Source organism: Phasianus colchicus, chromosome 4 (assembly GCF_987193195.1).
Source record: "Phasianus colchicus chromosome 4, bPhaCol1.hap1.1, whole genome shotgun sequence".
NCBI classification, from domain to species: domain Eukaryota; kingdom Metazoa; phylum Chordata; class Aves; order Galliformes; family Phasianidae; genus Phasianus; species Phasianus colchicus.
Window position 1 is genome coordinate 10819812 of NC_143439.1, and position 27370 is coordinate 10847181.

At 35.6% G+C, this 27370-nt stretch overlaps 2 protein-coding genes across 3 annotated transcripts in view; one reads left to right on the forward strand and one right to left on the reverse strand.

Moving 5' to 3' along the window:
- Nucleotides 1–1221, forward strand: part of INPP4B (inositol polyphosphate-4-phosphatase type II B) — a 327844-nt gene extending 326623 nt beyond the window's left edge. Inside the window, exons 30-31 of the transcript XR_016465803.1 lie at nt 776–823; nt 1181–1221. The gene's annotated coding sequence lies outside the window, so the exon portion shown is untranslated. The remainder of the gene's footprint in view (nt 1–775; nt 824–1180) is intronic.
- Nucleotides 430–26318, reverse strand: IL15 (interleukin 15). Of its 2 annotated transcripts, XM_031588824.2 has the most exons (8): nt 25919–26318; nt 17422–17483; nt 16661–16790; nt 4731–4840; nt 3445–3526; nt 3004–3045; nt 1262–1405; nt 430–685 (listed from the first exon to the last, which is right to left on the reverse strand). In XM_031588824.2, the coding sequence occupies exons 3-8, from the start codon at nt 16721–16723 to the stop codon at nt 575–577; spliced, it is 552 nt and encodes a 183-aa protein (XP_031444684.1). In that variant the 5' UTR covers nt 16724–16790; nt 17422–17483; nt 25919–26318; the 3' UTR covers nt 430–574. The 2 variants fall into 2 exon arrangements, with proteins under 2 accessions (XP_031444684.1, XP_031444685.1); XM_031588825.2 differs by lacking the exon at nt 17422–17483 and having other exon boundaries at nt 25919–26315.
- Nucleotides 26319–27370: the final 1052 nt, after the last annotated feature.

Sequence of the window (27370 nt, forward strand, 5' to 3'; positions counted from 1 at the left end):
GGAAGATTGTCAGACATGTCAGACATAACAATAGAGAAACGGTTGAACTTCTGGGAACCCAGATGGTAAAATAATGAATTTCAGATAAAAAAAAAAAATAACGATTAGAGCCAATTGCTTTAATAGGGATAATTATAATAATATAGGAATATTATAATAATAAATGAAGAACTTCTCTCCAAAACTCCATTCAGTCCGCTTTGAACTGATTTTTACAGAGAAGCTCCCACTGTGGATGTCCTTAGAACATCTTTAAAAAAATTCACTGAAAGCTTAGTAAGTTGGACATATTTTTTTCTTCAGTGAACTTACCAGGAAATAAAAATACCTTATGTCCAAGGGAAAAAATGTTAAATTCCTTTATTTTTTACTTCAAATTTGCTATCATTTCTATCTATTCAGTTATGAAAACATTACACATTAACGATATTTTATTATTCTTTGTTTTTTTATTCTGTGCAAATAGGACTAGAAGTGAAGTTCTTTTTAGTTCAGTGTTATTGACAATCTAATTTATCTGAGGTATGTTTCTTGAACAGTCATTGTTCCCAGCTTGTGTACTTTGGTCATTGTACTATTTGCATTCCTTCTGTATAACCTTTACAAAACTCTGTATAAATTCTGTAAAATTTTTCTCTTCGTATTCTTCACATTCTTTGCATTTTTTTGATGTTGTGGAATTCAACTGAAAAAGAAAATGCAATAGTAAAGTGAGATACTTTGTCTGTTTGTTCTGATAGAGAACTAACCCTTTTAATTCTGTTTTTGTCAATAGTTCCAACGCAGTCAATTGCAACAGAAAGCACTGCTGGAGTCTTCTAAGGTATTCATGTTTTGTTCCTGGCTTGATTTCTGAATAGGATCACCTTTCAAGGATATAGTGCTTCAGTGAGAGGTTTAAGTCACCTATCCCTTTGAAAATTGTGACACTTCTCTATTTGCGACTAAACAAACCCAAGTTTAGATACTGAAGTTACAAACTATTATTTATATATACACATTCAAACATTAATGTCTGCATGTCACAAGTATTTTCTTTGATATGAGTCCTGGGAGTGTTTTTCTACAATCACCAAATACTGCTCTATCCTTTTTATGTGTGTAATTTTCTCAGTATTATGTGCATGGGTTACTGGCTGATTCCCCTTTGGTTTCATATATACCATCTTGCCTCTTCCAGATTATGAGAAACAGAATTTTGAAGATTTTGAAGAAACACTTCTCATTTCCGTTCTATCCACAGACTTTTGGTTTTATTTACCTGGTTAGTTTCAAATCTCGCATTTCCATTTTTCCATATGTTGAATACATCCTGTGTTCTACTACATTTTTTGATATTACATTCATGAAGAATCACTTTCATCTCTAAAAAAAAGCATCTCATTACGGGCTCCTGGCATTCTTTCTGGAAAAAAAAAAAATAATAATAATAGGAAGTTGTAGCAGTTTTAAGATTAAAATGGGGTAAGTGAATGTGGGATATACCAGAAACTGGTGATTTTTATTTACTTCGTATCTGTTATTACTATTCCAAAATTTTAAGTATCTTCAAAAATTAACTAAGAACAAATATATGACACAGGCTAGCCAATTTCCTATGGCAAAGTGAAGCACTATGTCTTGACATAGAACACAGGAAAATAATAATTAGGATGGGAATATGAGAAAGAATTAACACTAATGGAATTAAATTAATATTCTGAGTAGTTCTAGCACTTATATTTAGAGATCATTATTCAGAACAATGGAGAGTGGAGGAGAAAAAAGAAAGTAGATATTACCCATATTTTACAAATTAAGAAACAAAACCCCAATGACACACCATTTTTTTCTACAAGTCAACAATAAAACCAAGAACAAGCCCCAAGTTGTCTGATTTTCACACTAAGCCTTTCCACTTTAAGAAAATCTTTCAGACATTACCAGCTATGAAATTGGCCTTTATAGTATATTAACTTCAGTGACTCATTTCAGTCAAAAGGATAGGTGTGTGAGTATGGACATGTATGTTCTGCAGCTTTTTTTCCTACTGTGTACAGGGCTAACTGCACAGACACATCAGAGTCTGCTTTCTCAGGCTTTTTAGGTCCACTGAATGCATCAGTGTTACTGTATTCTGCATGCACACTGAGATTATTTTGCACGGATATAGTAAGTCCATTATTTCTAGGAAATCTCATTAACTCTGCGTACAGGAATCATGTATTACGTGCATTTGGCACAGTCACTGTGTGAATGTTTATGCTGTCAGGCTGTCTCAGGAGCAGGCTACTGTCAACTTCACCACAGCAGTGAATCCAGCTCATGTTGCACCAGGGAGGACCATGCTAAAAGTAACTGCTAGGAGTAGGTTATTGGTTGGATTCATGTTCTTAGAGGATTGCATAGAGTGAAGACTGAATTCCACAGTAGATTATGAAAAAGTCTCTTCAGGAATGAGTTTATGGAAATCACAACTTAGTTAACAATTATAATGAAAATTAACTTAATTTATTGCTTGTAGGATAAATCATAATCTCTGTCAATTATAAGGCTAAATCCTTGATATTACATATTATTTGTTTCTAGGCTGTAAATTGTACTGGCAGATGCTCACAGTTCCTTTCCATATTGCACTTCTCAAGTAAGTAATTTCTTTTCTTGTTATAGAATTCTAGTGCATGGTGTTAAATAATAATCTTAGGAGGTATTTGCTCTGTCACTCCTTCACTTTCTCCAATTACAAATGAGTATCAGCATTATTTTTCAGTGTTTGCTTTGATAAGATCATTTTAGATCATCCCTTTTAGTTGAATAATTTTAATAGCAGCTACTTCAGTAAAATTATTTAGTACCAGCTTACATAATTTATCATAAGTAATTTAATTTGCAGAACTTCCAAAAAAGATTTAGATTCTGAAACTTGTCTCAAATGAGAGCAAGTCTACCATTGGAAAAAATTAGTAGTAAAGAAATGAAGTTACCGTATTAGACCAGTCTGAGTCAAATTTTAATTATACTTACATCCTCGTCTGTACTTGCAGTGTATAAACTGACATCAATGTCCTAAAAGGAAACAAGAGTTGTAATTATGAACAATAACTAACAGGCTTAGAAGTAAACACTAGAGCCATGGATTCAAGTTCAACAGGTCAATTAACCCAGGTACTGGAACACAGTGAGATAGTGATCTGAAAGTCACCTAGTAACCTGCAGGATGGGCTAATTCCCATGCCCTCTGCCCCTTTCTTCTTGCTTTATCCAATTAAAGAAATTCTGGAAGGAAGAAAAAAAAAAAAAGCTTCATTTCCAGTTCCCTTTAGCTTTCTATTCCCTAAATGACCACACAAACAATATCCTACTTCATACTCCTTGTCACTGACTCTCTAAGCTGAGTACTGTGCTAAACGTGGAGTTATGTCTGCTCCTAAGATCGTATGAAATAGTGACTTTTTTTGAACTTACTTCAGATGTCTTGATCTGCTCCAAATCTTTCAGAACTTCTGACCACTTACAGTGATTTGCTTCTGTCTTTGGTACATAAGCACTAGAAGAAAAAAAAGTGAGTACTAGGCTAAATAGTAGGGATGCACATTGTTTATGCTGAGAAAAGACTCACCAAATATTCAGATACTAAAAATATGTATACATATGTTAATGTGTGGAGCAAGTACATTTGACAACTTGTAAATTCACAGAGCCACACTACTTAAACAGACAAGGGTATTTTGTGTGTGTGTGTGTTTTAAGCTAGTTTTGTAAGACGTAATGCAAGAGAGTCAATTATTTCTTGTAAATTACCTACAATTCTTTCCATGTATCACAAAAAATAACAAATTTCTATATCTCTTATACTGAATTATTTTTCCTCCCACTGCTATGAAATTTCTGTCTTTAGCCCTGTAGAAATATTGTATGTCATTTTACATCTACTTTTTTTGTGTACAGAAAAGATTCCTCCTGCCCTGAATAAAATTTTGCATGGAGTGAACCACTAAAGGATAGAAAGTAGATTTCTTTATCCTCTGGAAGATTATTGCACTGCGAACCATGATTTTAGTGTATCCTCATTTTGACCCTTCATTTGGATCCCTTTCAGTATTTCTGTGTTATAATGTAAGGAAATGAAAGGAAGACGACAAATTTGGGGAGTTAATATAAAACAAGCAGCTGTTCACCATTTAGGCCTTAAACAAAGGCTGAAAGATAACAAGGTTTTTGGGAGAGAAAAGTAAAAGAGATATTATAACAAGAATCAGAGGACACTTACCCCCTGATTTTTCCATCCAGGAAGACAGAGCAGAAATGTTAGACCTTAGTAAAGAGATTTGACAAGGAGAGAACAAGTAGGGGATGCTGGCACTAGAATTGGGGCCAGTTTTCTAAATGGAGTCAGGAGGAAAATGGAGTCAGAATGGAAGGAAACACCTAATATACATAAACCAACATACATTATTTAAACAAGTTCATGTTGGTTTTTTCACTGCAAAGAAATATGGAAGTCTTCTAATGCAACAGTTTAAACAACTCGAGAATTATCATGGAGATAAAGGTTGAGATACATTAACTGGATGGAGCCTGATCAGAGAAAAAAAAAGAATAAAGCAGGGGACCATGGCCTAAAGAGAACTCTAGGAGTGCTTAACAAGGCAGGAGAGGAAGCAATTGAAAGCCATCGCAAATAACAACTGTAATAGTAAAAACTAGATAATTTGTATTTACTGTCTCATTAATATTAACTTTGTAGTTACCATAGGAAGAAGATGGTTAGTCCAGTCTTATTCTTTAAAAGGCAAAAGAAATGGCTGTTCAAAAGTAGATACAGTTGATACTGGAGACAAATACTTTTCACGTGTATTTTCTGAAAGATACAACCAAGAAGATAGTGTGTCATAATTTTATTTCACATAATTCTTTTTAGTACTGACTGAATTAATCAGTTTGGCAAGACATCCAATCTAGGCAAGGCTACCTGTTGTGTGTATACTGAAAGACCAACAGATCTGTAGCTTGTAGTCAGTTTATGAAACAATAGGAAGTCAGATGACATAAAATTACAAACTCATCCTGTTTTCCTATCTGCTCACACTGCAGGCTACTTTAGTGTAAGAATAGTATTAAAGATCTTTTATTCCATTTTCTATCCTGCAGATTTTTCTCCTGCCTGCTTGCCACCCAAATCTTACAAATTACCTACAGTTGTAACATGATCTACAATATTGTGACTGTGTGTATGTGAGGTGCTAGATACACATATGCCCAGTGCTGTATTTACATATATAGACACTAAACTTTTAGATGCAGTAGATATTTATAGTGTAATACCTACTATAGGTACATCTAATACTGGGAAAAGGTTAAACATTTAAAAATTCTTTCATTGGAGTTTGACAACTGGAAATGAGAAGGTGTGAGCTGTTTTATTATGCATTAACTGTTTTATTTTGCACAGGCTGGGAACTTTTGTTCCAGAATTGCAAACCCTTTAATTTGAGCTCATATACGTCTTCTTCACAGAGGTGGGTTAATTATCTGCAACTGTGATTTTGATCCAGTGTTTAATTTCTTATCAAACTATGTTTCTGTCATTGTGGTTGATATCCACACGAATTTACAAGCGCATGTTTAAAAATTGATCAGAGAGCATAATAGAAAAAAAGCTAGCGAATATATTAGAGTGAAAGGCCTATCCATACTTTATTGTCAGGTTTGCTGCTAACTTGCTGCAAGCCGTTTAACTGTGATTAAAGCATTTACTGGCAAGGCTAGGAGAGCAATACTTGCATGTGCCTCAGGGGAGCTCTGAAAAGTACTTGTAACAAGTATTTGTTACTGTTTTAAACAGAAAATACTCTAAATTGTCTTGCTTCCAAAACCAAAAGATTTTGCTGAGATAATATAGTAACCACACCATCACCTAAATTTCCACACTCAGTAACAGCAAGTGGTGCCAGATCCTTGTATTACTTTTGTGTCCAAAATCTGTTATGTAAGAAGTATGTAATTGAAAGGTAAATTCAGTTTCATACCTAATGAAAGTATGGCCAGATCAATAATATTTTATCCATCTTCTGAACTATTTCAGTTACCTTTAACCAAAGTATGTCTAACAACAAAGCTGAACCTGTTACTATTTCCACAACCAATGGAAATAAAAAAAATATATAACTATTCAAACCAAAACATTATTAACTAATGCAATAAATACACTTTTAAACAGGACTCATAAAGAAATACGTACAACCTAGCTGTTGTCAAAACACTTGAGTAATTTTATTACAATATAACAGAAAGGCTGCAATCTTTCCACATTGTTTGATCTGATCTTTGTCACGTTTTCTGCAAAAATAACAAAATAACAAAACAAACTCTTTTATTGTTTTTTTGTTTTTTTTCATGTGTTCTATTTATTTTCACTTAATTTGGCAGTTCATAAGAATTATCTTATTTTGGTGGGTTTTTTTTTTTGTTTTTTTTTTTTTTAACGTATTAATTTAAATGAAATTCAGAAATAATCTTATGGAAGATTTCTGGAGACATGCTAAAAATTTAAATCTTATTTCTTGTCTTCAGCTGAAAAAAAAAACATTCTTGTGTTTAATAACACATTTTAACAAAATTAGTCAAAATGTATTATAAACATTTTGCAATATGTAAACATTCTGATCATTTTACAAGCTAATTTTTGTCAAAATAAGTATGGAGGCTGTTAATGAAAATGTCAGACAGAAATTATATTGGATCTTGAAGTGTTTTTCAACTTTTGATTCATAATGAATATGTTGGGGCCTTAAGAGCTGATTTGAAGGGGAGGTCCAGGCCAAATGTGTTATCAAATTTATATCATAGAAAATGTGTTCAAGGAAAATAATCCATTACACTACCTAGTGAGTAATGAGCCTGGGTTGACGTTAGTTTGACATTTGTTTCATTTTTTTAAATAATGTTTTTAGCTCTCTGTGATGACAATGGAACACTGTGTTCTTAATGATTAATATAGCTGTCTTGATCTCTGCTTTTCTTCAAACAGTAGTATAGTCTGTTATATACCATTATATAATAAGGAAAAAATTGTTCCTTATTTGAAAAATAAACATAGTTTTTGGGTGTGGGACCTTTTACTAATTGTAAAATTTAGGGAATTTCATTTGTTTATAGAGAAAGATGTTCTTAAGGTCCAGTAGATCACCTAATACATTGTTTCTACAATTCAGGGCAGTTTTCTACCTGAATGTCTTAAATATTTAATGAGAACTATTATTCAGCAAGGTAAGAATGCTATCTTGCTTGCTTACTTTGACAAACTACTCTTCTGCTTTGAACACTTTGTTATTTAAAACTTTCCCTATGCAAGCATTAAGTTTTCATTTCTTACTTGGTTTAATCATTAATCAACTTTATTATGCCTCTGATACTTGCCCTTGTTTTATGCACAATTGAACTTTGGACTTTGAAAAGAAAGCAAAACAATTCACATTCAAATACTTCTTTTTTTTTCCCCCGTAGGTTGTGACCTGATAATCTGCAATATCAGAGTAGAGATTAAAGACTTTGTAAGTGAATATTTTTTATTTATTTCTTTACGTAAGATGCAATTGAGAGTTATGATAAACAGAAATAATCTCTTTTGAAAAAATAAATTATTTTTTTCATCACCAAGTTGCAATGAAGCACTTATCCTTGAGTAAAATATATGCCACAGTAGAACTACTGTCTCTTTAAAAAAAAAAAAGAAAAGAAACTTAAGCAGATGACAGAAGTTAACGAGACAGAACCAACTGCTGATTTTGCCATTTTGGCTATCACAAAAAAAAAAAAAAAGTAATATTCAAAGTTGTGTGCAATATTTAAATTACATGCAAAGGAAATTACTGAAAGCTAAAATTATGTGACTTCACTTATGTACCATATATCTGAGTTCCTTTATTAAGTGTTGCTTGCAAATTTCTCAGTGAATCCTTTAAATGTGATTATAGAAATTATAATTAGAAAAATTTAGTTGTTCTATAAGTTAGTTTTATCTACAGTGGTTCACTATCCTTAATTGTTTGTGTCCATAGTTTATTACTATAAAAATTTTAATCATTCAATTAAGAAAATGTGCAAGAGCAGAAGACATTTTCTTACCCTGCTGGAGTAAGATTCTCTTGCTAAGTCAAACATCCTCTACCATATTAATATCAGGCTTCTGGGACCTACACATTTGCACTCTCAGTCAGGTCTCTGTAAAGAAAAGAGTCCCACTGGTTGCAATTTTATGGTGGTCTGAAGAAAGAATTGCTCTCAGAGGCAGAATCCCCTTCAGAATCTGAGCACAGAAGCAGTATCACTGTAGTGCAAGATAATGCTGTCCTTTCTCCTTGCCTGCTTTCCTCCAAAATGAGTTTTCTCTATATTGGCCCTGTGGGATTTTCCAGGTGATCTTCACATTCAGTGATCTGATGTGAGTGTGCCCAGGTGCTTTTCAGGAGGAAAGCTCAAGATGGAAAAATACAAGTTCCTGCTCCTTCTGTGATTTTATCTTCTTGAGAGTTGAATACGTTTTTTCAATTACCTTTGGCAACTGCAAGTGAATACAGGTTCTTATTACCTAATACCAGCACAAAAAAAACACTAATGTTTGCTTTTACCATATTCGTACAACTATGGAACTCAAAACGGTGCTGTTGTGGAAGAACTGAGTATTTTTATTCTTAATTAGAGAATTTAGATCCTGAACCTACAAGTTCTTTATTTGAGCATTTAATTTCAATACTGATCCTCAGTCTACAACAGCTCTCTCCTTCACAGGGATCTCTCAGATATATAAACACATTGACAGCAGTCTTCTCTCACAATCCATATACCCTAACTATTGTACCATCTGGGATGGATTTAAGTGTTTTCATAGTTACTTGAGTGGTGCTGCGTTGTAAATTTGTGACCAAAATAATGCTGATAATACACCGACATTTTAGCCATTGCTGAACAGTTTTTTACACAGTTAAGTCCTTCTCTGTTTCTCACTCTCCCTCTCTGCCAGCAAATAAACTAGGAGTTTTCAAGAGGCTGGGAGGGGACATAGCTGGGACAGCAGTCCCAAAGGCATATTCAATACCATATAATATCACATGTTTTAAAATTTCAGGGAAAAGCACAGGTGGGGATGAGAGGGTGAATTTTTCAAAGAGCAGCCATTGCTTGGAAACTGGCTGGACATTGATCCACTGGGAGTAGGTGACAAGTAATTACTTCTGCATCACTTGTGTTTTGGTTTTCTGTTATTCTTCACTTTTATTTGTTAGGCTGTTTTTATCTCAGTGAGTTTTCCTCACTTCTGTCCCTTCTGTTTTCTCCTCTGTACATCTGACTGTGGGAACGGTAAGCAAGCAAATGTGTGAGAGCTTAGCTGCCACCACTTATGCATTGATATGTTCTTGGTTTGCTGGAATACTTGTTCATTTGCTTTTGATAGTCATTCAGTAAGATTTCCTTCTCCTGTATGCCAAGCAAAGAAACAAGAAAGTGAAGTTTGCAATGCCTGTTTGAAAACATTGCCAAAAGGTCACAGAATCATTATTATTCCAGTCAATATCTTAAACATTAGAATTTGAAATGAAAGAAGTTAAATCTTTCCTTTGACCTTTCTTTTGCAAAATATGTTTGAAGCCTGGGGCTTGTATCATTTATGAAGATGGATCCTATGCTTAGCTGTTGGCCTAAGAAGAAGTTAGTTCTTGGTGCAGAGAATGATTTCATACCTCTCTGAAGAAACTTGCAGTCACAGCAGCTGTGAAACCCAAAAGAAGTACAGCAGTCTTTAGGGCAAGATATTTCTAGTTCAATATTATTATTTAGATGAAGAGCTTTCCTTTTAAATCTTTTAAATTTACTTTCACTAATTTCTCAGTGTAACTCAGAAGCTGCAGAAAACAGTGAAAATATTTTTCAGAACATACTCTCCTGCATAAGTAAGAACCTGAATCACAAAAGATCGTAAAGGACATGAACAAAACTAAGAAAAGGACCAGCAGATTTAGTCATAGCTGAAGTCTGTATAGCAAAATAGGTACTGATCTATATATGCTTCTAGGCAGTCCCTGTAAATATTTTTGTTATATTTTCATGCCTTGGCAATGAATATTCAACAGGGAACGAAAATAGAATTAAAGATTTTGTGCATTAGGGAGTAGGCTTTTAAAATCAAAAACAGTATCAAAGAAAGGAACTTTAAAAGTAAAAGTATAAAGTCTGTCATAGTGATAGAGAGAAGATGAAAACCCTAAGTTTGTAAGATAGTTACCACAGGAGCAGCTGCTAGACGGTATCTCGGACTTAGAATAGTACTTAGCTCAGGGACAGTGAATTCTATCACATACTAATGAAGATCTGGCATATTCCTAGGTAGATTAAGCATAACAGTTGCAGTATTAAAAGTGTGAAGTGAGGCAGTATTTTGAGACATTTTTAAATTAAAAAAAAAAAAGTTATAACCTATGACATCTTCATCAGTGACATTGACGACAGAATCAATTGTACCCTCAGCAAGTTTGCTGATAACACCAAGCTGAGTGGTGCAGTTGACAGTGGAAGGAAGGGATGCCATTCAGAGGGACCTCAACAGGCTTGAAAGATGGGCCCACATGAACCTAATGAAGTTCAGCACAGCAAAGTGCAAGGTTTTGCACTTGGGCCAGAGGTCCAAGCACACATAGGACTTAGGAAAAGCAAAGCTGGCTCTAGATTTGCAGAGAGGCCTCTAGACCTACTGTCTCCAACTACAGCCAGTTGTGAATACCAAGAGAAGAGCGTACTGATATTTGCCCAACAGGTTCTTCAACCTCCAACAAAGTACGCAGATTTAAGTATCAGATTTAAGGCTAGTATTTTCATCCCTATAACTGCTCTAGCACTTCTTCACTGTTGTTTATCAGTATAGATATTTTCTTTGTAATGGATTTTTAGAATTTTAATAAGCAGTTCATTATCTTTAAATATTTTTTAACTTACATTTCAAATTTAGACAGGCAGTGTTAAGTTCTAAACATAATAGGATATTTTAAGTAGTTTAAAAATGCAAAATGTTACTTTAATTAAGCTTTTTCATATTGTAATTTTCTGAAGAGTACTGCTTTATATAAGCATATATAATCTAAGGGAACTTATCTTTTTTTCAAGGTCAGCTTGAGCTTTCTGAAAGTCATAATGTCATTACTTTGAGTAAACATTCATATTATTTTCAGCCATTACAGTGCAACAAATGCTGATATTTATTCTACCCAAAAATAAGTATTTTTTTTCTTTGTGGTTTCACTCTATTTTTCTTTCAGTTCACAAAGCGCTTTGAGAACATTTTCATCATTTGAAATAGCTACTTCAAAGCTGAAGAACCTATCAGGAAAGGAGAAAACAAAGTTTCTTCCCTCTTAGTAAACTGTGAGTGAAAAAAGGAATAATTCTACATACCTGGGAAAATGTACCATGTTTATTTTGGACACTGAGACAAGAACCTACAGAATTCTTCATGGCCCAGAGAAAAGTCACACCCCATAGACCTGAACTTACTGTCAGCTGTAGGGGTGATAATATCTATATCCTATTGAATTCAGTAGGATTGAGGTTTTTATCCTACTCAAATATGTAGGCTGATTTTTCTAAATGTTCTTCCATGTCTTTCAGAAAATCTGAGGGTTGCTGTGCAAAAAGAATAATGTACTACTTTGAGAGTGTTACTTTTTTCTTATGTCTCAGAATTACTTTAGATACTCATTTAATTCATGCAAGACATGATTCAAATGCTCTTAAAGTGTATTACTTATGTTCTCATTTCTTCAGAACGGATACTGACAGAACTTTTAAGCAAAATACAAAAAAAAAAAAAAAAACCCAACAAACAAACAAAAAAATCATTCATAATCTTCTAGGATAACTGTTAAGATACTGAGTGTATAACTTGCAAAACCGCTTAAGAAATATATGTTTTTAGTATATTTAATATAAAGATTTCTTTGATTTGAAAATGTATTTTAGTGATAATGTGGACCTTTTCTTAAGAAAGTAACTGAGATATATAAACAGAAATAAAAATCAAGGACCCTGATTTAAATCAAAGTTTTTGTTGTAACTTGATAGTTAAGTTGGGATAAAATGGGTGACATCAATTGCTTTGAGATAAATCATTCTGTATGAGTTCTAGGATGCTACCATACTTTTGATATACTATAAGCAATGAACTGTTAGTGTAAGTTCTGGTAAAAGCCTTCAGGTCTGTTTCAGGGTACATTTGGATCTGAGAGTCAGGATGTCTCAGGACGAGAGGCAAGAAAACTTCCCTTAAAACTGTCAGAATACTTTATTCCATCCCAGGATCATTCTTCAGTCAGGGTCCTTTAGGTCCCCAACACAAGATCCTAAAAAGAACAGAGGATAGCTACCTTTCCTCCATCTTGTTGTGTCGTGTTAGTATTGAGAACTTGCTTTTACTAAGAATAGTGCAGAACTTGAGTTGACCTTCTCAAGCTTTATTCATTAGTCAGTTCAGTGCAGTATGTCACTCAGTTTCTTGATGAAAATTGTCACGTATGCACAGTGCATAAATTTGCATTACTGTCGAGTCATTTGTTTTTAACTGGAGGAAATCTACTAGAAAACCACTTTTTTCTGACTGTGACCTATTTGTCTTGTAATCACACACGGCTTAAAATGAGAGCTGAAATATTCATTTGCCATTTAAATTATGCAAAATAATCTACAGGCTTCCATAAAATTTCATGAATCTGAGAGATGTTTTGAGTTACACAAAGGCAGGAGATGAGTGAGGTTTTTTGTACTGTAACAGAAAAGAGTGGAAAAAAGGAAGAAAGAAGGAACTGTTTTAAAAGTAGAATGTTGTAGAACATTGGGAAAGTTTCACAAGTAATCCCTTGCAAAAAAAGTTATATAGGTACTTGAAGAATTTACATTTACTCTATCAGTAAATGTACATGCTTTAGACCTTTCTTTCGTATCACTATGTGTTTATAATACACTCAGGCACTGTTAGATAACACCAGCAGAGATAACAATTGTTAGAAGCATAGAGTTTTTTGAGCACAATACATAAGTCATGTGTTTCCTGAATACAGAATAATAGAAGAAAGAGGGTAAGAAAATGAGTGAAACTGTATGGTGTTTATATCCTCAGGACTTCCATCTGCCGTAGATTGCTTTTTCAAAGCTGAAGTTAAATTTGAATGTTAGAAAAGATAGCTACGCTTTGTTTTCTGGTCAGCTAAACAGATAATCAGAACAAAGCTCCATCTTTTCAGCTCCAGCATGTACATCACTCTTCCCCCAACATGTATGTATACACTGTGTTTCTGCTGAGAGAAATAAGCCTGATCCCTTCATAAAACAACACTGTTAGGCCAGAGTCGTCTTCTGTCTGCCTCATCATTCAAGAGTACTAGACTCTAAATGCTTCACCACATCTTGAAAAATTTTACACTGAAAAAGGATGAGGTGTTTCTGAGATAAAGTTTTCAGTAAAAATTTCTCCCCAGATCAGGGAGATATCTTCACTGCATTTTCTTCAGATTTTACTATAAAAATTGAACAAAGGAGTGAGTACACCATGAAAAACTTCTGTTTCAACTTCTGCAGAAAATGAACATTGGACTGATTCAGTAAAATCTTAAAGTTATCCAAGTATATCTATAGATGTTATAAAGCTATAAGATCTATTGATCTATATTCTATCTTGTTTTGGGTCTGGGTAAATTTTCTAATTCAATAGCGGTATACAGCAGTTTTTCCAAAGCTGTGCTTGTTTGTTTCACTTGCGATGAATCTCCTAACTATACCAAATGCAACAGTGCCAATGTAGTGAGCCCTGCCTGCAGGTACGGAGGCCACAGGTTTTATTAAGTCTATGCTACTTGTAAGGACAATATTTAATTGACAGCTTTTAATTATATCCTGTCTGTCTGCTGTCCTTGACATGGTACAGAAAGACAAGAGGAGTGAAAAGAGGTGGGGTTGCCAGTGATTCATCATCTTGTAGTCTGAGTGAAGAAATATGCACAGCTGCTATCTGCATGTGTCTTTAATTTTAATCTGGAAAGCTTTTCTAGGCTGTAGTTTTAACTGAAGTAGTCTTGAAGAGAACCATCTATTTCTGTAGTTGTTCCAGTGGATGTTTTGGCATGCTCTTATGTTTCTAAGTACTTTCTTCTGACAATGTCCTATGCATGTCACTTTTTTTTCATACAGGCTCCTTTCTTCTTTTTACAGGCAGTGAACTGAGCAAGTAAGAAAAGGAGTATTAATCTTTCTATACAAATTTGTCAGTTCTGAAATTGGAAATGCTCCTCAGTGGAAGAGATTTTATTACTCTCGCTCAGGAACTATGAAAGTGAAAATAACGGCATTACATCAATTTCTATTTGACATATGTGATAAAGGCTGTATTTTCATCTGGTTTGGAATGTTTGTTCCATGATTTTTCCCTTTGTTCCTTTCATGATCTGGAGAGCTTGTAGATTGAGCAAATCTTCATTGACCTTTGCGGAAAAACATGATTCAGGTTTAGGCTATCGAGTTGGAGATCCTGGAGTAAAGGTAAAACAAGGCAAGACTGCAGTCTACCCTAACACTAGAGGAAAGCTGTAACTTAGAGGTGTATCTCCAACAGGCAGCTTGTTCAGAAATGAAGTGGAACAACAGTCTCCTGGACCTCTCTGGGTTTTCTTGGAGGTTTGTCACGTAGCACGTCCACCCTGTTATAGCCTAACTAAGTCACTTCCCAAGAGGATATAATTAAAAGCATGTGGTAAGTCATAGAAATGATCACTGATGTTGCAAACTAATTTCCATGCTCACTTCTAATTTCTTTCTTTTTTGAACTTTGACAAATTTTATTTCTTGCACTGAATAATTACATGGTTAGGATTTGTCTTATAACTCTGAGGGGAAACAATGGAGTGAATATCCATGGAGCTCTTTTGAAGGCTTTCCTCTCCTTACCAACCTTGGTAGTCTTGTAGTGCAGTAGAGGAAATGGCTAGATAATTACAAAGATGTAACAAAACACTACATATGAAACGTGATTAAACTATGAACACGAATTAGCTAAATAAAAAAGCGTTTCAGTTGTTTTCTAGTTACAGACCTAAAGTTGATTGTGTTAACAAAAGATGGTGCTCTGTATACTGAGGATGGAGAGTGAAAGTGGACGCAGTGGTGGAAACCGAAAAGTCTGCTCTCTCAATGGTGTTGACATGCACTTTACAGAACTGTTTATCCTGAATAAACAGGATAGCAGAAGTCAAGAGTTGCGTGCACTGAGTTCTTCAGTAGATAAATAGATTCAACTGAATAAGGAACAGGTATTGTAACATATGTCACAGAAAAGAAAAGAAAAAATAACGAGATCGGGGCTGGTATATTTAGTTTCCATAAGTGAGTTAATTGATGTTATGTAATGAATTAGCTATGTTGTATCTTTCACCTGTTCCATAAACTGATTATCTGCTCTAATCCTCCCCACGTCCTGTTGAGCTAAAGTGGTGGGGATTGATTTCCAAATTTTTCCCCATAATCATGAGGGCTATATTCTTCCTGTTTCTACTAGGGACTAAGTCTATGATGTAATTACTCTGAGACTTTGCATAAAGTCATATGAGCCTATTGGGTAATCAAAGATGAACTCAGTTTTTGTGTGGACTTTGACTTCTGCAAATAGTGGAAAATACGAGGCATAGTTTAAGGGCAGTTACACATTTAGAATGAAGAGTTTTATCTAGAAGTTTTAGAAAAGATAAACAGCAAAATAATCAAAAATCTTTGTAAAAGGAATCACTCTGTCCTAAGCAGCAACTTCACTGCTATAATTAGCAAGAAGACCATTCCAACAATTCCCTACCACCTGCATATTTAGGCAGATTGGCTTTACGTAGGGATGTGTCTACACTTCAACACAGTGGTAGGAAAGGTGGGGTCAGATAGGGCTATGCCTGTTGTCTGTCTCAGATACCTGCTCCAGCTTGTTCACAACTGAGTGCCCACAGCTGGAGCACTATTTTTTTTTTTTTTTTTTTTCTGGTAACATCCAGTGTGCAGAGGCTGGTATATTTGGGCCACCTAGCAGTCCAGCTCCCAGATGAGGCTGACAGAGTTGGCAGGGCACGGCCAGGTGAGTGTGTGTGCAGGCATCCAACCTTCTCTGTAGTGAGCTGTATGCAAACCTTGGGGATACTGAGTTCCATCTGGAACCTTGTGGATTGTTAGGAGGCCACCCGATCATGCTGCTTACTAGAGATGCAACTGACACTGAATCATCCAGAAAGTGTTTTGAGAAACTCTGAAGAATGCTAGACAGTCTGAACATTTGCAATTATCCTCCTATACTAAACACGCTTGGGGGTCAGGAGTTACAGCCTCACATGTTGCAGGAGGTCATCTAGAATTTAATTGTGGAGAGAAAAAAAGAAAAAAAAAAAATCTGTAAAACTCCAGACCTGAGGCTGGAAAAAAGTAGAAAACAGTGTGAAAAGAAAAGAAGATAACAGAAAATAAGAGTGCTAGCGATCTTATCTAAAATACTGGAAATATTTCCAAGCTTTAAATTTGCTGCATTAACAGTTTTTCTTGTTAAGCTATATGAGTAACACTAAGCGCTTTGCAGGCACTTCATAAAATGTCAGATTGCTTAAATGATACTTACCTGACCCTCCAGCCTTCTCCATGCTCCAGCAGAGTTTTGTGTTGGCTGTGCCATCCCCAGCATCTTGCTTACCTCATCATCACTCAGAACAGAAGAATAGAATCTGGATCAGGCAAGTACATTGTAGTACCTAGAAATGGAAAAATATATATATTTAATACTCCAATAAAGCTCGAAGTGGCTCTCAGATGATCTGTCAAGAGCATTCGAACCAATCAGCTGAAATTTTAGAAGGGACTTTCACAGAAACACCAGATATGTCTTTTCAAAAGAATTACTTTTATCAAAAGACCAGACACCCATCTTAGACTGTATCTCTGAACCCTGCAATATAAGATAGTAGAGTCACTCTGGAACAGATGTATTGTCATCAAATAATTTTTTTATGACTTCTGATGAAAATTAGAACAGAAGTTGTAGCTAAATTAGCTAATAGGAAAGTCATTAACATCGCATAATTCTGTGGTTTGTAAAGGGCTAGAAGAGTTCCCCTAATTACATCAACAGGGCATGACACTTGTTTTTAATAGTTGCTTTTTATGTGTCAGTTCAGCTATGCAATTTTACTTTCATTCTCCTCTATTTTGCAAGGTAAATTAGAAAAGAATAAATGAGACAAACCACATAGAAACAAGGTCAGGTCAGCAGCAATCCAGTGTGCCACTTCTTTTAAGCAGTGTTTTCATAGTAGGTATTATGGCAGCTAACTAGCTCATTTTCCTTTTTATTATCTCTTCATAGATGAAATGATAAAAACTTACTAGCACATTTTCCTTCTCCTTTGTAACTTTTTTTCTACATTCACTTTGAAGACTTGCAGGTGCTGGGGTTGGAGAAACAAGAAATTTCTTTTGTTAAAACAGTGAATTTTGTATTAACAGCAAGACTTTGAAGACATACAGCAGAAAAATATGAAGACACTTTGGTAGTACCATTTATCTGAGTATTAATATTTGTATTTTTGATAAAAGCAGTGCAACGTAATATGCAAGAAAATGAATCTCCAAAGCTACTAATTTATTTACTGTTTTTCATATTGTACAGATGGCCTGTGAAGTTACAATGTCTGGTTTTAATTTGTCTCAAAAATGGACTTGGTTTCTTAGATTTAAGCCTGAGATGAGGGAAAAAATCACAGTGAGGGCAGTTATACAACAGAGGAGGCTTCTTAGAGAAGTTCTGGAAGCTCCATCCGTAGAAACGTTGAAAAATTAGCCAAACCTGGGGCAACCTACACTAGTGCTGTCCCTGCTTTAGTTGAGAAGTTGGGAGAGCTGATCTTTAGATACCTCTTCCAATATAAATTCTTCAATGAAATTAGGTGTTGGATTAAAAAATAATATGGTAGAGGAGGGGAGCAAAAATATGAAAACATGCACAGATGTGTGATTGGATAAACATTATTTTCTTAGGAAATTAAATTAAACTCTGATAATTTCAAATGTATAGACTGGGGAAACAGTCCTATTTCTATTTATGTAAAGGTGCTATTGCCTACAGTTTTGTTAGGGCCTTCTGTAGCTATGTTTCAAACAATAAAACTATTTTGGTCACTTTCAGCTCAAGATGAAATTTTTGGATCTGAAATTTCCTATACTAAAAGTCTTATCAAACATAATTCAGTCATTTCCGAAAACAAATGAGCAAATAAAAGAACTAGAGAAAATGTTTGTAACTATTTAATTAAAACTCTGCTTTTTAGTAATGTGTTCAATTTGGCAACCTAGAAAATCTGCACAAAGTTCACAAAGTCACAAGTGGTTAGTTCACGTAATTACAGAAGAGATTTCCTGGCAATGATTATTCAGTCTCCAGCAGTCTCTTCACAATGAACATACCCCATCTCAGATCTTCAGAGGCAAGCAGAACTTAAGGTATCAAAAAAGGCTTCCTGCAGGAATGATGAAGTGAAGGGCAGGGAACAGAAATCAGTGATGCTGTTTGCAATGCAAGAGAGGAATCTGAGTAACGTGGCTGAATGAAAGGCATACAGAAGAGAGAGTGGAGGTGAAAGGAAGGAGGACAGCTTTGTTGTTACAGAAGTGGGAGGATTTTATGATCACTGAAGTATATTCTTCTCCAAAATAGAAACTGAATCCTACTCTCCTTACTGTGAATTCATAACTTCAAAAAGTTACCAAATCTTTAATGATAGTATGGTGTAATAATTTCCTTTTTCTCACACAGGATTTCTGACCAGAATGGATTATGTTTGCTGAATAGGCCAATCTTGTGAAAGAGACTGTATCAATCTCTTCATCTGAAAAAAGATGTATACAAAAGGAAGCAAAAGATAACAGAAAGAAAAATGTAAGTTTAATGACAAGAGCAGTTGAGTTTAGCAGCTGTGAGGAACAATCTCAACCTTGACTTCATCTTATCATCTCCATGCGTTTTGGGCAAGTGACTTAACCCAGATTTTTCACAAGCATCAATCATTTGGATGGTTGGACTAGATGATATTAGAGGTCTTTTCCAACCTTGATGATTCTATGATTTCCCTCCTACATGAAATTTTGGTTTTAAGTTGCTTTGCGTGTCTGCCTTTAGGATGACGTGCCTCATGCTCCCCAAGCATATGTTTCTAGTCCCTACAGTCAGCTAGCTCAGATGGAGGTTTCTCCAGTGCAGGTGGTTACAGTTTGAAGAAATAAGTGCCCTCTACAGATCTTAATTCAAAAAATAATTGAGTTATCACAGTAGTAACACACTGGGAGCTATATATGGACATAGACAATCCTCGGGAATGCTTAACAATCTCTTAAAAAAATTCATCTCCGAGTATCACATACCAGACCCCATATCATTAGATTCTTCAGATCTTTTTTCATTTATAAAATAAAATTCCCATTTCATTATCCTTCAGGGCTTTTGAGAAAATGAACTAATTTGTGTTCAAGAAGCAATTTGATACTGTACTGCTGAGTGCTATAAACGGAGGGCAAAAAAAAGAGATAAAATTAATTATTCTACATTTATAACACATTGCAAGGAATGTGCAGCAAATCAGATATAGGGATGTGCAAAAGAAGAGTACCTAATTTTTCTATTGTATTTATATATATATATATATATATATATATATATATATAAGTCAGAGTACAGTCTCATTTCTTGTGCCCATATAACTAATTACTATATTATAAAATACAGAGGATACTTAGGCTGTAGACTTCTTTACAATTAAATAAAAATGATGTAAAATTAAATAAAATTAATAGAAGAAAGCTGTAAGCAGTCAGGCAACATGTAAAGACCAATCCATTTGACTTTTGCCATCACCATTGTCTGGTGTTGGCAATCACAACATCAAGTCAACTTCCAGAATCCCCAACTTGTTTTGAAAAGAGGGACCAGTGCAACCCCCAGTGGACCCTCAGTGCCACCTTCTTTCTCATCCCCTCTGCTGTGTATTGGTAATTTGTGCTGCACATAGCAGTCCTAAGTACAGCTAATTATTTTAATTGTTGTATCAGAATTTAATCTGCTCCAGAAATGTGAAACACTATTTGAACCAGTGACTCTTCCAAGAATCAGTATAAGTTAAAACTCTACCTAGCAACTACAGCTTTACCAAACTACACTAAGCAAGGAAACAAACCATACTTCCTGTTTTCCACTGCAGGCTACAGTAGATATGCCTGCAGGAGATTATTGTTACTCCCATTCCCACATCTTTAAAAGCATGTTACATGCACCCAGTTTAAACAGGTATGCAGGTGCCTTTTGTTTTAAAATGCTTTCAGACAATCTAATACAACATTCAAGCTGGGAATACATCATTCATAGAATCACTTAACCATGAGTTAGAGAAGACCTTCAAGATCAAGTCCGACCATCAGCTTAACCTATTGAGTCCCATCACTAAACCTTGTCTAGGTTGGGAGACTCCACCATTCACTGGGAAGCCCATTTCAGTGCTTGTGTACCTTCTCTGTAAAGAAATTCTTAACGTCCGATCTAAATCTCTAAACAAGCAGAACTTGAGACCATTTGCTTATGTGCTCTCACTCATCACCTGAAAAAAAGAGACTGGCACCCTCCTTGATGCAGCTCTCCTTGTGGAGACCAATGAGATCTCCTCTCAGTTTCTTCTCTAGACCAAACAACCTCAGTATCCTCAGCCATTCCATGTGAGTTTTGCTTTCTAGTCCCTTCACCAGCTTTGTTGCTCTTCTTTGCACACTCTCAAGGATTTCAATGTCCTTCTTGCAGTGAGGGGACCAAAACTGAATGCAGTGTAAGGTTTCACTTATTGCATGTACAAGGGAAAAATCATTTTCCCAATCCTGTTAGCCACTGTATTTCTGATGCAGGTCAGGTGTCATTGGCTTTCTTGGCCACCTGGGCACGCTGCTTGCTCACATGTCAAACATTTAACTAAAAAGCAGATAGAAAACATCCATAGCTTTTGCCTTATCTACTAAGCAAGTCATCTTGTCATAGGAGATAAGTTCAATCAGGCATAACCTGGCTTTCAAAGACTGGCTACTTCTGATAACATGGCTGTCCTGCGTGTGCCATGTGAGGGATGCAGATACCTATTTCTCTTGCAAGGAATTTGATGGCAGTAACCAGCTGCAGCTTTCAGATGTCAGGAGCGTAGATTTCCATGTTCCTGCAATACCTTCCCCTATACCTGTTCTTATTTCTCCTTCTAGGAAGACAGCGACACTTTGTCACTTGCTAGAGGCAGACACTACTGGTGAAGGTGCTGTAAATCTTAACTAGCCAATGTGGCATCAAGAAAGGCAGCTGAGTTTGTGCCCAATTTTCCATCATGTTGAGTACAAAATTGATAATATGCTAATAGTAGTTAACAGCATATTAACAGCTATGTGACATTTAGGATATGTTGAGTGAAATTTTGTCAGCGTCGTTATTCCTGTACACAGAATGAATCTTCTACAGGATCATTTGTTAGCAAGACCATTATATCAAAAATAGCATTGTCATATTTTGTATCAGCACGTATGGTTTTTGTGGGAGACAAGAATCTAACCTTACCAATAAGTTCAAGTCCTTGCCTCGGCATAGACAACAAACTTCTCCACACCATCCTGAGCTGTTTTTTTCAACTGTAGGGAAGAAAATGACTGAGCACTTCCTGCTCACACGCTCACAGCCTTCTGGCAGGTGATTATAGCCAGAGAAGGGTGCAGTAATTGACACTGTTGGCTAGCTATTCACCATATGGCAATCTTTCTACTCAAAAACAATTTGCATCCAGTAAATTTGTTTCATTTGAATTTTTATTCACAAAAAGGCCCTTTTTTTTAATTTAAAAAGGCACTCTAAAGATGCAACAAATTCTAGTCGTGGCTGTATTGGTCTAGCAACTTTGATATCAGATTTTTGTCTCTCATAGAGTCTAACCTTATAGTCTAAAGGTATTTTCATAAAGCAGGCTTTCTAAAACAGTTCCCCAGGGGGACAGGAGGGATAATCAGAGGTGTTTTTTTAAAGAGTTTCTGAGCATTAGTGGCAGAGTTAATTGTTGAACTATTAAACTATAGGTTGCAATTCATAGCAGCTATAGTCACAACAATTTCTGAATGATCACCCTTTGCTACCATTAAAGACCTGTATCATCTGTTATAGCATGAAATACTGTAAGATGGTTTGTTACCTGCTGATAATAATCTACCAACAAGGACAACAGTTTAATTATATACTAAACCTCCTGCTGGCAAACAAATGGCTTCCAAACACTTCTGCTCTTCCCTTGTTTCTTCATACACGCGCACACACACACACACACACAAAAAAAAAAAAAAAAAAGAAGAAGAAGAAAGGAAAAAAAAAAAAAAAAAGAAGAGTAATTTTCTTGAAGAACTAGCCTTATCTACCCACAAATCCTCAAGGAGCTAAAGAATGTGAAGAAGTCCCAATCTGGACTTCTCAGAGAGAATTGCAAAATATTGTCTTAAAGGTGATCCTGGCCATGTGAGATCTCTGCTTACACTGAGATAGTACAGACAGCTTAGATGAAAATGATATCTTTTTGCAATGTTTCTTCCTTCAGATTCATTCTGAGCATGGGATCATAGTACCAGCTTTTGTAACAGCGCTGGATGAAGAAGAGGAGAAGGTCCTTTACTGCTCAGGAACCTTTGAAATCAACAACTTAGTTGTTGAATCAACAACTAAGGTTCATTGTTCGGCAAGTAAACAGTGAAAAAGTAAGTTTGTTCTGGGGTCAGTTACATAGAATTGGAGGCCCCTTTTTCTATGAAAGGATAATCTGTGCATTTAGGTACTAGAGACTTGCTATATAATTTCATCTCTTTGAACTCCTGCTTAAAAGGGACCTTTGAGCAAAATTTCCCATGATCTGTTAGCAGTCCTTTGCACTTAAGTTTGGTCCTTGCAGAGAGAAGCGTGTCAACTTGTTTGAAAATATGCCAGCATTTATTCCTAGAGTCATCTGCTGTCCTAGCAAAATCTGTAGAATGGAAACTGGAAATCTGGGCTGTGTGAAAATAAAAAATAAAAATCTGGGAACTACTTATAGCAAAATAAGTTATATATAAAGAAGTGTTTCATATACATTTCTCAGACTGATAAATAGCAGATAACAAATAACAGATGGTAGGGACTTGTCCTCTCCATTTCTGAGCAATTTTCAAACTTCAGAAACTCAAGGAAAGGCACTTCTGCAATTTAAATGCAGGCTAGTGACTGACAAACACAAAAGGCATCTTGCCATCCCAACTAGTGACATTTTTGCCTGCTACTTCAGCTGTGTACAACCCTGTGTACTACAACTTCACATTGAGAGCCAAGAAGTATTTATAGACTTGTAATAACAGCTTGGATTTCCATTTTCAAGCAGTGTGTTTTACCGTGTCATGATGGCCTATGCTGAAAAGATCATCACTAGTAATGATTCATCTATGACAGTGATATTGAACAGTTTTTGTTAATGCGTGTTATCTTTACAGGTAATAACGTCATAAAATTGTGATAGAAAAAGTAACCTGATTTGCCTCAACAAGAGTAGGAGACTCAGAATTCAGCAGCTCCAAAAAATAATTCCAATTTGTCCTAAAAAATCTCATAGATAAAATATTGTTTTTATTAAGACAGCGACCAAAAAACAGTTACCATGTACTAAAATGCACTATTAGGGGATTCTGGGGCAAACTAAGACATGTAACTGCTTAGAGCTAAAATGTTAGAGTAAAAACAATTGCTCTGCACCCTTTTTACATTTATCTGTGAAGTCTCTGCAAATTTTGCCCTCTGAAAAGAAAGTAAATGATACACTTGAAAAGCAGAAATATTTTAGCATGTACACACAGTGAATGGATATGATTGAGTTGTTTTTGTTATGCCTAAAACACTACGCACTGACTCTAGAGAACTGGCAGCATATTTTTAGAATTCTTAGTGCATTATATTGATGTAATTTAAATAATCTTTAAAAATACTATCTTTCATTGTGGGTTTAAAGGTGTACAGAAAAACATGATTGCAAGGGTATTTACTGTCCTTGTGTTTAGCTTTTTTATCTGATGGTGTAGTGATGAATGAGAGGATACAGCAACAAGGATACAAGTATCACGTAGAAAAATCATACGGATAAAAAATGTATTTATGTGCAGACTAACAATTTTATTCTATCAGTTGAGGTTGGGCTGCTGTCCTTTATTGATTCCTGAAAGCTCTGTCCTGTTTCCTGAAAGTGATAGCCCGTGTTAGCCTCTCCCTGCAGAAATGATCTATTTTACACCGTTTTTGACCTAATACAGAGAACAGTTCCCACATATTTCTGCTCCTTCCTGTGCTGGCTGCATAAAGCTGAGCTCTCTGAGCACAGAGAAGAGTATTTGTGAGAACTGTCAGCACCTGACAGTAGAAAGTTTGTATTAAATGTATTATTGGCCACAGCCTGGAAGATGTTCATCAGAGGCATGTAAAACCAAGCTGAAGTGAGATGGGACCTTTAATTCTTCAGAAAAAATCTAGTATATTATTCATATTACCCAATAACTCCACATCAGCCTGTATCTCTGTTCTCTGCAATCCTTTTCTATTTTCAGTCAAAGTCTGGGACCCTTAGAATGAAATTGCCAATAATATTTTTTTCCCCAGGGAATTCTAACAATGTTAAATTAAAGGCAGTAGGATAGATAATGTTGGTGATCTTTATTGTTTGAATCTGCAAAGCTAAGGTAGTTATGACAGGCTAAAAAGTTGCTTATATTCTTGGAGTTCAGAACAGTCCAATAGGCTCCAAAGGAAGCCTACTTTCATTTGTTTATACTACATCGATCTATGTTTATATATATCATTCCAAGAGAAAATAACTGAGTGCTATCTTTCCATTTGTCTATCACATTTCAAATAAATTAGTATCTGTATGTGGAAATGAACACATTTATAATGGACAAAGGAACTTCTGTGCTATTGTCTATCTGGAAAGTACAGCAAAACATAATGAAATAATGATAATCAGGAATTTCTCCTGCAATATCGCACTGTTTTAAAGGAAAGCAGCACATATATACCTGCTGTATATAGAAAAAATCATAAATGCTGCGTACATGCTCAGTTAGGAGAACTTCTGGCTTTTACAGATGTAATTTTGCAGGTCCTAAAAATACAGTCTTTCACAAGTTCCTCCCCTACATGTCCTTTTTCCTCCTTTCTTTGGATTTCATTATGCAGAAAGCGTTATTTGCGACAGCAAATTCATGAATGCAATTGTTTACTTGGCTTACTAACCAGATAATATTTTCCTAGTACACTGCTATCAGCTACTCTATCTCTGTAACACCATTTTCAGTGGGATTCCACTTGACTGCAGTTTTCAGTTCCATACATACATTTAATGTTCTTTCAAGTGCATACATCAAGTTGGTAAATAATTTTTCTCCCAATCTTCTACCTCTATCCTTATTATGTTCACCAGTCTCACAGAAGTGTCTTTTTTTTTTCTCCTTATCTTTGCTCTGTGGGTTTGTTAATAAACAGTGACAAATTTTCGCGGACTAGCACCAAATTTCCATACTTTCTAATGCCTCTCCTACAGGAGAAATGTGAAGAGGCACCAGGTAGGTGGTTATATATACTTGAAGTATGTCTCTTTTATTTATAACAGTCTTAAAAGGCAACTAAAAAAAAATAAAAAAAAAATAATAAAAAAAAAATTAAAAAAATTAAAGCTTAGCAGTATGAATTCCCTCATTCTTTTAATGTAAGAAAGACATTTTGAAGAAAGCAAGAGTATGATAAAGTTTGTAAAATACTTACAAGCCTCGGAAATCTATGCAGCAAGTTGATACGGAAACTAGGATTAAGTCTGCACTGGTGACAGCACTCAGTGCTCCACCCCCTGCTCTATTCCGTTTTACTTTCAGTTACATAATAATTTAGGACTGTGTTTATACATAATACAATGTGGAAATTACTCTCACCACAGGGAGCAGATTTCACAACTTGGTTTGTGAGCAATGCTCAAACCTGGGGGAAAAAAAAGAAAAACAACAGGGGGAGGCAAGTATGTCTCCAACTTAGAAGGCAGGCAAGTATGAACAGCAGCTGCTCACTGTCGCAAGTAGCAACAGTTAGGCGTGCTACCTCTCATTCCATGAAGGGTGGGCAGCACATAGTTTGTGTCCTTGTACAGTCTTCTGCCTCTTTGTAGCTTAAGTGTATTCTCAGACAGAGCTCCAAAGACTTTCTTAATTTGAAACCTGTAGCTTTTTGCTGTGATTCCTCCTTTTCTTGAAGCAGACACTGCAGGAGAAAGAGAAATTGCTTTTTGAGGCAACACCAAGAAAAAAGAGCGTGGCTATGGAAGAGGGCTGGCAGGACAGAAGAGCTGAAAGGGAACAGCATCTAGCATGCTGTGGGATCACAGGGCAGAGAGGTATATTTAGCACAAGTGACGTCAGAAGAGTAGCCTTCTAAAGTTGCTGGAAAAGTATTCTATGAATTGCACTGAGCTAGAAAATTGTGGATTTTTGTCATTAGGATAAGTGTGGGATTAGCACTCATGATAACCAAAGGCACAGTAGCTGTAATCCTGCATCCTGCATAGACACCTCATGTTGAAAAGCCTTTCTTACAGTGAGTTAAACATGCATTATGGTCTTGATAAAACCTGGTAGCCATGGGAGTTCTCTAAGGTTTCCAGGCATCATCACTTAAATGCATAGAGTTCACATACTCCGTAGGCAAGAGTGAAAGTAGTACTTTCTATCCATGCAGTCCTCTTTTGCATCACTCTGGGTTCTGGTTATTATTCTGTGTATGCCACACTCTGTGAGATGATGATAATACTCTACAGTTAAATGAGAAGGTTTTAGCAATGGACCTAGTAATTCTCCTAATTGAGCAAGAAATGAGCTTCTAGGGTTAGGTGTTTCCGTTCTGTTTCTCAGTGAAATAGCTTTTTTTTCTTTTTTTTTTCAGGAACGCTATTTATAAAGCCATTTATTTATAAAAATACCAATTAGTTTCTTGTGTTAGAATATTTTATTGCAGTCAAATTCAGAAAATATATTAAAGGATCTAAATGAGACTTCTATACCTTCAGCAGCCGTCATAAAATAAAGAAGCAGGGACTAGAACTGTTCCTCGTGGTTCTAGATGGCTGCATGGCAAAATCATTACATGAAACAGCTTGTTGTCACTTCTCAGTGCAAGTGCACATTATATCCTGTGGTCCAACACTTGGGCCCAGCATTCCTTCTGCGGGGA

Bases quoted from the DNA above. Each gene is read 5' to 3' on its own strand.
- IL15 (XM_031588824.2), bottom strand. From the start codon at position 16,723: ATGCTGGGGATGGCACAGCCAACACAAAACTCTGCTGGAGCATGGAGA. The intron at 3,046-3,444 runs GTAAGTTCAAAA...GTTTCCTTTTAG, and splicing joins AGCAGATCAAGACATCTGAA to GACATTGATGTCAGTTTATA. The intron at 686-1,261 runs GTAAATAAAACC...TTTCTTTTTCAG, and splicing joins CGAGATTTGAAACTAACCAG to TTGAATTCCACAACATCAAA.